The sequence below is a fragment of the Cyprinus carpio genome, chromosome A19, assembly GCF_018340385.1.
Source record: "Cyprinus carpio isolate SPL01 chromosome A19, ASM1834038v1, whole genome shotgun sequence".
Taxonomy (NCBI): domain Eukaryota; kingdom Metazoa; phylum Chordata; class Actinopteri; order Cypriniformes; family Cyprinidae; genus Cyprinus; species Cyprinus carpio.
In genome coordinates this window covers 22,072,551-22,084,111 of record NC_056590.1, presented here as the reverse complement: position 1 = coordinate 22,084,111, position 11,561 = coordinate 22,072,551, and the positions used below count along the sequence as shown (strand labels likewise).

Here is an 11,561-nt window from a genome sequence, read left to right as displayed (position 1 = left end):
TAACAATGACTATAATATTTTTTGTTTCTCTTTGTATTTTATATCAAAATGGTACAAGATTACCGTATTTAAGTCAATGTGATGAACAGTTCAAAAGTTATCTAAAATTATATACTGTATGTGGAGCCCAATCCACATTGAAAAGCTGAATTTCAAATTCTAAAAAGTCCTGCAGATTTTAATTTTTGCCATTAAAATGAAATAGAAAGATAAGTGTCAAAATGAAGAAGAAATATTTCAGGCCACTAAGCCAGTTTATTACACTTATCATGAAAAAAATAAATAAAGCTCAGATGTTTTTGTTTATCTTGTTATCATGCATATACTAATTATATATTATGTGTTACATGCATATATTTTTATTTCTTATATCATTCTGGATAACCTGGATCATTTGTTTTCAGTTATCAACTGGACATATACCATACTTTTTATACAAACTGACAGTGCACATAATAATTCTAGAAACAGGTTTATTAAAAATCATAACAAAAAGCCATCATTCAACATATTTCCCCCCAACTGGTCATCGCTGTTTTCAAATCAAACACTGTTGGCAAAAGTCCAAATCATATCCCCCTCTACCCATCCTCTTCTCACTCTCACATTCAGACACAGTCACATAAACAGCATTCACACACACATAAACACTGAATCACAAAAGTTATTGAATCTCTCCGATGTAAAGACGTTTATCACTGGATCCAGAGAGAACTGTGGAAGACAAAATAATGGAGTCACACATGGAGCAGAAGTAGGTAAACAGTATGGGAGGAATGTGCTCCTTTTTCAATTCCAGATATGTATAATATTTTAATAAAAATATATTTTACCAATTGGTTCTTCTGGATGGAAAACAACCTCATTCACAGACCCAGCATGACCAGGGAGCTTATAAACGATCCTACGGGATGTTGTGTCCCAAATATACACAAACCTACAGCACAAACACATCACATTAACCTCAAACATAATCATACTGTGCAAACACTGCATAACCCACACAAAAACACCCATACCTGTCAGCAGAACCAGCTGCAATCTTACTCCCATCAGGAGACCAAGAGCATCTGAGAAGATTCTAAAACACACACACAAAAAGAAACTTTCATTACAAAAACCTTTGGCCCGGCAGTATGAACTTCCAGCTCAGCATCAGTAATGTTCGTTATAAGAATGAAATGATAATTCACCCCGAGATATATATATATATATATATATTTTTTTTTTTTTCTGTAAATATACAGAGAGAATTGTGCTTACCTTCTCAAAGTTATGGACATTTCCCTGAAAGATCTTCACACACCTCTCCTTTGGTGCAAATGGACGGATATCCCAGACACGCACTGTTCCGGACACACATAAAACATCAGCATATGTAGCAGATGTACACAGTCAGTCATGCACACACTCATAACAGGTACACATACACTACCATTTAAAAGTTTGGTGTCAGTAAAATATACACATATATTTTTAGAAATTAATACTGTATACAGCATACAAGTCACGTTTTTTAAACTTATAAGAAATAGCACCAAATCAGAATGATTTCTGAAGAACCATGTGACACTGAAGACTGGAGTAATGATGCTGAAAATTCAGATTTGCCTTCACAGAATAAGTAAAATTTTTAAATATATTAAAATATTTAATATATTACTGTTTTCAAACACACACACACAAAAAAAATAAAAAATAAAAATCACACTGACCCCAAACCTTTGCACACAAGCATTTATGCTTACCGCTGTTATCCATTGAGTTAGACAGAAGGTAGGAACCATCTGCACTGAGACTCAGACCTGTCACAGAGTCTCCATGACCCTGCATACTGTAAATCAGCTTGTTCTGTCTGAGGTCCCATACCTACAACACAAAACACTTTTAAATTTATGTACAAACATATTCAGGCACAAGAGCCCATACACAGGTGCTGAGTATTTGTAGCACACAAACCTTTATGTCGTTGTCGATGCCTCCTGAGATGATCTGGTCACTGGTATCATTGAATGTTACACTAAGAACCTGATATGTGTTCTGGAAAGTATGAACAGAGGCCTTCTTCCTGATGTCCCACAGCTACAATAACACATGAACAGTTCAAATTCTCTCATGTTTTATCTAGACATTTCAATCAACAATAAAATGAATAATAAACAGCATCCTAAAGACTCACTGTAACAACTATCAAACATTATCAAAATGTATTTTATTTACTGGGTATACAGTATGCCTTTTCATACAAGACAGGACAGCAGAGATTTTAGTTATAAATGGGAATGGGTTGGGCTCACAAACCAGGTTGCATTTAAACAGATGTCCCCTTGAGCACAACAGTTTGATACAAACAATTTTCAGTTTAAAATAAGGGTGTTCATTTAGATTCTACCAGTGCTGATGACGTCCTGTTTTCTCTGTAAAATGTAGCAATTGAAAGGTGGTGGTTGCATAATGGTTAAAAGATCTAAGCTAATATCTGGATCTAAGGAAGGATAGAGGAAGGATACAGAATAATTGCTGAACTGCCATCAACATACTCAACCTCTTACAAAACCTCCGCCAGCTCCATGACACATTTGATGTGCTTTATGTATGTGCACTGGTCAATGTTTATGTGAATAAAAGCCTATAATAAATCAGTTGTGCCATATAAAGCGATCATTTCTGTTCTGAAGACAGAACATTTACATTTACTATGTCTATTTATAATTTTTGAAGTATGAAAATTTTGGCTGCAAAGACTTTCACAGACCTTAATCAAGGTAGCACCATATTTAATTTTTGACAGGAATGAAAGCGAGGCTGTGACTGATAAAAGTACAGTGTGTTCAGCGGACTGTACTGTTCTTTACAACATACTGAATGTTCAACTGACATAACGGTTTTCCGAAAAAGCAAAAACACAACAAAAAAGGGTTGTGAGTTGTGAAAATTATACTATCTAGCTTTATACAGTGCGTGCCATTGTAAAGACTGTAAGTCTATCGCTCATATTATATTCAATATGACGTCTTACCTGATTAAGGTCTACTGGATAGACAAAAATGATGAGAGAACATTTAAAATGTCTTCATTTGTGTTCCGAAATATGGGTTTGGAGTAATGAGCATGAGTAATTAATGAGAAAATGTTCATTTTTGGGTGAACTATCCCTTTAATTTTATAGCCATGTTATCTTTTAACGCAACAATTAATGATGCAGCTGCACTTCCACTATATCCTTAACCTAATCAAAAATGTAAAAATCATAATAGAGCTTTTTTTAGAGTTTCGAGTCTAGACTGAATTGAATTTACCTTTACAGTTCCATCATCACTGCCCGTACAGGCCAGCTGTGGGCCACGCCGAGCCGGAAAACATGAGTTCACAAAGGATGTGTGTCCTTTCAGACGTTTCACACGCTCCCCTGTCTCACTGTCCCACACACACACCGTCTTGTCTGTACTGGCTGAAAAGAGCAGACTGGAGGACACAAACACACACTTAGTATGTGACAGAATTATGCATTTATAGAATAAGAATATATAACCTACAGTATAAATGTTTAAAATGACGTAAATGATGCAGAGCATTTTTTTTTGTCTTTTACACAAACGCACCTGCCATCAGTGTTATAATGAAGCTCCATCACAGCTCCACTGTGGCCTTTAAGTGTTGCATAGTTCTCACAGTCTCCATATACATTCCACAGCACTACAAGAACATGGGCATTAGACACAATCCCCGAAAGCAATTCAAACACACATGCGAATCATTACATCAAAACTAAATACACATAAAAAAAATAATATATTATATATATACACACATACACACATACATACATACATATATATATATATATATATATATATATATACACAATAAAATACCAAATGTCATGTGACTCACAGATGAGGCGGTCATATCCAGAGGAGGCTAACGTGGCTCCATTAGGGTGAAATTTGCAGCAGTATACTTCACCTTCGTGACCAGAAAGCAGCATTATAGGAGCCTGCAGACTGGAGCTGCGCGGGGGGCCCTGACATTGACACAAACACACACACACACAGATTAATGTTTGCTTATGCAGGTGCTGTTATAAATACTCAAGGATGATGAAGCTTCCCCCCCAATCATGCACCCACTAAACTTTGACTGCAGATGGCAATGTTTTGGAATCTAAAATCCTTCTCGTTTGCTTCTTTGCACAATATTTTTTTAATTCATTGTAATCTCTTTTTTGTTGATGTTAATTGTGGGGAAAGTGTGTATAATCCTTAAACTTGTAGTAGACTTGCATAAACACATATTGTAATAATAAAAATAATAGGACCTGTTTTGGTTGTGGACGACTCTGTTTTTGAATTAATCTTTTGAAAGAAAGATTAAATGACTCAGTCATAATACTTGTCTCTGTAACATTGTGGTGTAAGATACAGACATTTACTGAAAATATTCAGTGTTTCAGACCTCTCTCACTTTTATTCATAAAATAAAATATTCATTCATAAATGCAAGTTCACTTATAAAAAAAATAACTTAATGATTTTGTTGACTGAAGTAAGCCTGTACATATATTAGAGACTATTTAAATAAGAAAGCTGTAAAGATTTTAAAAGTTTGTTAGCTTTACAAAGAATGTATTTGATATTATTATTCCCGATTGTATTTTTGTATTATTTATTTATTTTTGTAGCTTTTTTTCTCTTTAATTTTTGTTTGCACAGACGTATGAAATTTGAATTAGAACGAAAGTTCATGTAGCCTGTAGAAAGATTCACTGAACGAATCGTTTAGGCGAATATCAAAAGATTCAAATCAGTAGGATGAACCAAAGTCCCGTAAATACAACATAGCCAGCATACAAAATCCTGAGCCCCAGCTAGTCTTATCCTTCAGCCTTCAGCTCTCAGTCTTACCATCGCAGAGAGCTGGGACTGCGCTGCTGCCACCAGCTCTGTCCGGGGCCTCTTCACTCCGGCGGGAACGACTGCCATCTCTGCGCCGCGCTTCTTCGGCTCGATCATTGTTGTGAAAAATACTCAAAACCCTACGATAAATGAAAAACGCTCAAAACTATCAGCTTCTTTTCAAATGAAGCCACCACTGAGCTACACACGCTCGCCGAGTGAAACACATCCGGTAACACGAAGTCTTCTGATTGGCTGAATCACGCACAACGCGATCTTATTGGCTACTGTTAAATCTCTGAACCGGAAGACAATGCATTGCTACTGCAACTCATGCTTCATCCAAACAAGGGAAAGGTACTGCTCGAAATGTATTTACGCTTTGCGTTGGGATGTTTTGTAGAGTATTAAATAGTAACGTAGCTCTCGGCATTTACATTTGACCATTTATTTTTATTGGATAATGATTTTTGTAATTAAAACTGCGACGATTTAGCACGTGCACTTTGCAGTCATCTTGTTCTTTTCAAATTACGGTAAACTCTCCTAGACCTAAAAAAAAAAACCCAAAAAACAAAACGCTCTCCTAGACCTGATTCTTAGTCCATCAGGTAAGTTCATTGATCTCGGCATATTCTAATCTGGCATGAGATGCATTACATAAACACTAAGGATGTCATCTTTAGATTTAATTTTGTTTTATGCTTTAGCATGTCTAGTTAAAGAACTAGTTACAGACAGATGGCAAACCATATGTGTACCTCTGTAGGTGTGATGGCAGAGGATCGGATGAGAGAGCCAGCTGGTCTGGATGGACTGCCACCTATGTACAGCATTCTGAAGGGAGAGGTTAGATTTAAGAATCACCATATGTAGCATAAAAAAATCACATTGAAATATTCTGTTATTGATTTATTCATCTTCTTGTTTTCTTATTTACTAGGTAGTTTCTGTAACAACATACGGTGCTTTTGTTAAGATTCCAGGATACAGAAAACAAGGTACAGTTGGAGAGTCATCAAGATGTGTGTTCTTGTTTAAATGAAGATGAACACACACATATTTTTGTTTATTTGTGTGTTGTTTTGGCAGGTCTGGTTCATAAGAGTGAGATGTCGTCCTGTCGGGTGGATAACCCTGCTGAACTTGTTGATGTAGGGGAACAAGTGTGGATAAAAGTAATCGGCAGAGAGGTAGATTCAACTTGCATGTTGCAAATACAACAATATCAATGTCATTTTGTACTGTTACCAACATATTTACATTGCATCTACTAAAAGTGAAATTTATGCTGTGATTTTACATGCAGCACTGAATAAACATGGGTTTAGTGTCGTTATAATTCAGATACGGTATTTTAATAATACTTTTTGATTTCCATCCACTATCAGATGAAAGATGATAAAGTGAAACTGTCCTTCTCTATGAAGGCTGTCAATCAAGGCACTGGGCGGGACCTAGACCCCAACAATGTTATGGCAGAGTAAGTGGTTGTATGATACATGAGTGCTTTGTTTGAGCAAAAAAAAAACCTTGTAATTATAGGAGGTTAAGTAATTCATAACCATACCAAATTGTGCATAAATATTCACACAGACAGGACGAACGTCGCCGGAGACAGTTTAGAGATCATACTGAGCAGAAGATCACGCTGGAGGCTGTGCTCAACACCACATGCAAAAAGTGTGGCTGCAGAGGTATGAACCTCCAGGTTATGTCAATCTGACCCAATTCCAGTGTACATTAGACTTCTGACCCTATTACAGACAACATATTTTTATCTTAAACTCAACCCTATTTCAACAAGAATCAGCCAAAATACAAACATTTTTGTAAAATAAAGAAAATCTACTGAAAAACAACTCTAAGTTAGATTATATGAAGGACAGTGCTAGTGATGTGACTTATTTACATTTTGTTGTAGTTACAATGCCGTTCAAAAGTTTGGGGTCAGATTTTTAAAAATGTTTTTGAAATAAGTCTCTTAAGCTCACCAAGGCTGCATTTATTTGATAAAAAATACAGTAAAAACTGTAAAATTGTGAAATGTTATTTAAATAACTTTTCTATTTTGATACATTTTAAAATTTAATATCTTCCTTTGACAATGCTGAATTTTCAGCTTCATTACTCCTGTCTTCATTGTCACATGATCCTTCAGAAATCATTCTAATATAATGCTTTGGTGCACAAGAAATATTTCTTAATATTATTAATGTTGAAAACAGTCATATTGCTTAATATTTTTCTGTAAATGGTGAAACATTGAGTGTAATCCCTGAACATCTATTATGACAGTGTTTAATTCATAAATAATGAGTTGTATGTATGTTTGTATTGAGGTCACTTTGCAAAGGACTGCTTCTCCAAGCCTGGACTGCAGTACAGTTTAGTGCCAGAAGAAGAAGAAGAGGTGGAGCCACCGCCAACCAGTCAGCAAACCCAGTCAGAGCCCCAGAAACGTAAAAAGGTACAAACACACCCCTCTGACAGCAAAATTATTGCACCAGATGACATGCTGCCTGTAAGCGGTTGTGTAACCCTGCTCGTTTTACCTGTTGCAGACTTCTTGATCTGTGTTACATTTGCATGATCATGACACCCCTTTGCATTTTTCCTTCAGGAAAAGAAGTCAAAAAAAGAAAAGAAGAAAAAGAAAGAGAAGAAAAGAGACAACTCTTCATCTGATAGCTGCGATGAAGACGCCAAACGGCCAAGGCATTCACACACGCATTCAGAAAAGAAGAAAAAACACAAGAAACACAAACACAAGGCAAAGTGATCATTTAGGATTGTGAAATAGTTGTGATATGCATGTACAAGCTTGTGCAAGAACAGGTTTTATGTTTTACATGTACATCAAGATTAAATCTTTCTAAATGATGTTGCAATGTTTTTTTTTTTTCAATGTTTTGATTAATAATGTTTGGCCATTAAAAGTTACTGCCTTCACGTGTGAAGGTTAAAAGGTTCACTGTGCAACCTCCAAATGGCCTTTCACCCAGAAACACACAGACAAAATCCAGTTGCTTGATTTAGAACACATGCGCGTCACCCAGCAGACACTGGAAAATGCTTAAATTAGAAAGACCTCACAGAAATATATCAGTGTGTTACACTAAGTCCTGTTAAACAACAAAAACACACATGGCACAGCACTGGAGTGCTTGATGGAAATGTTGACACAATAAATTGCACAAGGTCAATTTGGAGCAAATGTCATTTATTGTAGAACAAAGGCATATGCCATAACACTGACTGAAGAAGCATATCACACTCCCAGTATATAAGCTCAAATACAGACATCTGGAGGTATGAAGTTGGAATTTTATTTAGTTGTTTGAGGAACGGTGCAAATGAAACAGAAGAACACCACAGAAAAACCACTGGAAATGTACATAACCTCTGATGAGGATGGGTTGTGACTGAGGTTTCCCTTTATTCCCCCTTTACATAGTGTCGTGTGGATACAACGTCACCAAGCGTCAATGTCTGTTAATAAAAGAGAAAGATTGGCCTGTTGATGTACATTCATTCAAACACCCATAAATATTGGCAAAAGTAATCACTAAATGGGCAGCAGAACATGTTTTGCGTTTGCTGACTGTTCTTATAATTCTGTTCCCTGCCAAAAGAGGCACTTACTGTAAGTACACAATACTGACCAGAGTGAGGTTGTTGTCATTGACATCTCGGACCAGGGTCGTCTCTTTACCGTCCCATTTCTGAACATGAACCAATTTGCCTCCATCTAAAGTTACCACAGACTGATGGACAAACAGAAGCAACAGGGTAAATGCATTAAGACAAAAGAGTTCTTAATTGGAAAACTTATTTTTTTCTCTTGTTACCCAGGAGCAGCAATGAGTGGCGTTTCTATGTCTACATTAATGATTGACCCGATGAATGTCATGGGATAGGTCAATCTCCCACAGGGGCTTCAAAGAAACCTTTGTATCCCACCAACAAGACCCTATTGTGTTATCCAAGATGAGCTTAAATGTTTTTCACCCAATTCACAATGTGTCAGTCATGAAATTCTACAGGCCTTTAGAAATCTCAAAGCTACTGAAAATAGTAATGCTCTGTGCACATTGAGATCTTATTACCTTGACTTTACGGTCATCTGCAGTGGTCTCGTCAAATTCCTCTCCCAGTTTGAATTTGATTTCTGTGGTTTTGAAAGTGCTGACGGTCTTGAGTGTAATGACATCGCCCTCCATGGAAATGATGGTTGTAGGCTTGGTCATACTGCCAACCTGACGCGTGGCAAAGCCCACGCCTGATAAATAAACAACACAACACACACACTTTATAAAAAGGTATGAAGTCATTTCAACAATCCACATGCAGAGAAATTCACATGGACAGCATCAAGAACCAATGATAATTTTAAAAACAGGTGTGTACTGTAAACTAAAGAAGTAAAAAATTATATTAAGTATAATAAATTATTTATTTTTTATTAATATTTTAATTTGACCAATTAAAAACATTTCTAAGGGTTTAATTAAATAAAGCCCTTAAATATAAAATAATTTTGTTAATTTCTAAATGATAAAATCTGCATAGCTTAAGGGCAGAATAGTAATAATTAAACAAAGACTATATATATATAAACAAAGATATATATATATATATATATATATATATATATATATTCATGGGTTAGTCACGAATGAACATATGGAACGGTCAAAATGGTCAAATCAGCACACGTGCAGTTTTGGGAAGACGCAGCAATTACTATTGATTTGTTAAGCAAATACTGTGAGGGAGTGTGTGTGTGAATGCAGATGGGGCAGACTCTTCTTTGACCACAGAAAAAGCAGAAAATCAGGGCTCATTGCAGTTCGCTGAAGAGCAATGAATCTGAAAGCGGTTGGTCGAAAGAAAAAAATCCCCACTTTGTCTCACCCACACTTGCCTCCCTCCTTCCTCTAATCTCCATACAGTCGCACGCTGATTGATTTTTTCCCCCCTCATCTTCCACTCTTAAGCTACAGGTCACTCAACACTACTTTAAAATCACAAATACTACACAACTGGCCAAAAAATGGCCGGCATGTATCTAAGACACATTTCCATATGTTTCGTGTAAAAAAAATTAAGGTCACGATATAGTTCCAAATTCAGTAGGCAGTATGCACATTTTTTTTTCTCAAAAAACAAGTTCGCAAAATAAAGGGCTCATTGTATTTTATACAAGAGAACCACAGTAGCTCTACAGTCACCCTACACTACAGCATGAATCTGGTTGTGTGTGGGTGAAAGCACGTGTGTGAGGTTCATCGAGACCCTCCCTGCACCACATGCACTCCATCTTGAACATACCCATGCACAAACATAGCAGCACACATGCACCTGCACAATAAATGCTCTTCAGATCACATTTCCCACACTGAAGCTATCACCCACAACACACACCCAAATAACATGTGCTTACTTGCATCAAAAGACACACCCTATGTTTAGCAGTAAAGCGATACACACTGCATACATCCACAGCTCTCACCCCCTCCTTACTCACCGAGGGCTTTCATGTAGTCATCGAAATTTTTGCTCTCCTTTAAGTTCCATGTGCCAACAAAAACGTCTGCCATGTTTAGAGCTGAGTGAGAGAACAAGAGCAAAGAATGAGAGCGAGAAAGAAAGAGTGAGTGAGAGAGGAGGGTAAGACAACACCACTGAGCTCCTGCAATCTTACTGGTTGATTTATAACTGGTGTTTGTGATGTCATCACTACAGGCTTGGGGGGTGGATGAGGGAGGAGCAATGTCTGGAGAGAAGAGGAGAGATGATAGACAGGCGGCAGGGGGGTCGGAGGGATGGGGACTTGGGAATTGCAGGAGAGTCAATTATGAAAGATAGAATAATGAAAGATAAGGAAGTCAAGGGACTGTGCAAAACCGATGCATGACATTTCACTTTCTTTAGAGTTTCCATATGAATTTGACCTTTAAAAACGTCTGCTAAATGAATAAATGTAAATGAATGTATTGGTCCAAAATTGTTTCCCCATTTGGACCCTCAGGAAAGACTTGATTTGGGATGGATTTGTATTAAAATTATGGCTGATACAGATAAGCCAATAATTATGTTAAAAAACAATAAAAGGCTGATATAAAAAAAACTATACTATTTGTCTCATAAAATTAAAAAACTAAAAAACTTTTAAATATAAATTTAAACATCACAACATTATAATATACAAATTTAAGATTTGCTAAAGATTATATTTAATAGCATTGTTAAATTGTTAATGTTATAAAAAATAACTTTAAATGAAAGCAAAGATAATCTAAATGGGGCAAATGAGCATGCACTAAATATCCACTATCGACCCATACACAGAAAACAAAATGGTGTTTTCACTCAGAAATTGCTATTAAATTTCACTAACAAACAATTATAAAGAAATGGCTAGTTACAGACTGCATTAAATGTGAATACTAATAAAGTAAATTTTTTATGCAAAATGTACTCCAATAATCTTTTTTTTTTACAGTCTAACGTTAACTAAAAACAAATATTTATATATATATAATACTTTTTATAGTGAAGTATGAAGTCAGTTCTCTTTTTGATTTTGATATGTTAATTTTGTACTGAAAAAAGTAAAAATGTCGTCTTTTTTTCATTGTTACAGATCAATAAAATGTTATT

The 11,561-nt window shown here is 36.0% G+C and overlaps 3 protein-coding genes across 3 annotated transcripts; 1 reads left to right on the top strand and 2 right to left on the bottom strand.

The window, feature by feature from the left end:
• Positions 1-456: 456 nt before the first annotated feature.
• Positions 457-5,149, bottom strand: LOC109070189 (U5 small nuclear ribonucleoprotein 40 kDa protein). Its single transcript, XM_042777048.1, has 10 exons — positions 4,905-5,149; positions 3,895-4,024; positions 3,603-3,696; positions 3,300-3,465; positions 1,960-2,082; positions 1,749-1,869; positions 1,264-1,346; positions 1,020-1,081; positions 834-937; positions 457-714 (listed from the first exon to the last, which is right to left on the bottom strand). The coding sequence occupies exons 1-10, from the start codon at positions 5,010-5,012 to the stop codon at positions 665-667; spliced, it is 1,041 nt and encodes a 346-aa protein (XP_042632982.1). The 5' UTR covers positions 5,013-5,149; the 3' UTR covers positions 457-664.
• An 85-nt stretch (positions 5,150-5,234) lies between these two features.
• Positions 5,235-7,779, top strand: LOC109070191 (nucleolar protein of 40 kDa-like). The gene is made up of 8 exons (XM_019086788.2): positions 5,235-5,506; positions 5,665-5,744; positions 5,839-5,896; positions 5,988-6,088; positions 6,287-6,378; positions 6,492-6,592; positions 7,238-7,365; positions 7,519-7,779. The coding sequence occupies exons 2-8, from the start codon at positions 5,670-5,672 to the stop codon at positions 7,675-7,677; spliced, it is 714 nt and encodes a 237-aa protein (XP_018942333.1). The 5' UTR covers positions 5,235-5,506; positions 5,665-5,669; the 3' UTR covers positions 7,678-7,779.
• A 322-nt stretch (positions 7,780-8,101) lies between these two features.
• On the bottom strand, positions 8,102-10,584 carry LOC109070192 (fatty acid-binding protein, heart). The gene is made up of 4 exons (XM_019086790.2): positions 10,426-10,584; positions 9,005-9,177; positions 8,561-8,662; positions 8,102-8,387 (listed from the first exon to the last, which is right to left on the bottom strand). The coding sequence occupies exons 1-4, from the start codon at positions 10,496-10,498 to the stop codon at positions 8,334-8,336; spliced, it is 402 nt and encodes a 133-aa protein (XP_018942335.1). The 5' UTR covers positions 10,499-10,584; the 3' UTR covers positions 8,102-8,333.
• Between the last annotated feature and the right edge of the window lie 977 nt (positions 10,585-11,561).

Bases quoted from the DNA above. Each gene is read 5' to 3' on its own strand.
- LOC109070192 (XM_019086790.2), bottom strand. From the start codon at position 10,498: ATGGCAGACGTTTTTGTTGGCACATGGAACTTAAAGGAGAGCAAAAAT. The intron at 9,178-10,425 runs GTGAGTAAGGAG...TTTATTTATCAG, and splicing joins TGACTACATGAAAGCCCTCG to GCGTGGGCTTTGCCACGCGT. The intron at 8,388-8,560 runs GTCAGTATTGTG...TTTTATTAACAG, and splicing joins ATGACAACAACCTCACTCTG to ACATTGACGCTTGGTGACGT.
- LOC109070189 (XM_042777048.1), bottom strand. From the start codon at position 5,012: ATGATCGAGCCGAAGAAGCGCGGCGCAGAGATGGCAGTCGTTCCCGCC. The intron at 1,870-1,959 runs GTTTGTGTGCTA...TTTGTGTTGTAG, and splicing joins GCATCGACAACGACATAAAG to GTATGGGACCTCAGACAGAA. The intron at 938-1,019 runs GTATGGGTGTTT...TTTGTGCTGTAG, and splicing joins GCAGCTGGTTCTGCTGACAG to GTTTGTGTATATTTGGGACA.
- LOC109070191 (XM_019086788.2), top strand. From the start codon at position 5,670: ATGGCAGAGGATCGGATGAGAGAGCCAGCTGGTCTGGATGGACTGCCA. The intron at 6,089-6,286 runs GTAGATTCAACT...ATCCACTATCAG, and splicing joins TAAAAGTAATCGGCAGAGAG to ATGAAAGATGATAAAGTGAA. The intron at 6,593-7,237 runs GTATGAACCTCC...GTTTGTATTGAG, and splicing joins CAAAAAGTGTGGCTGCAGAG to GTCACTTTGCAAAGGACTGC.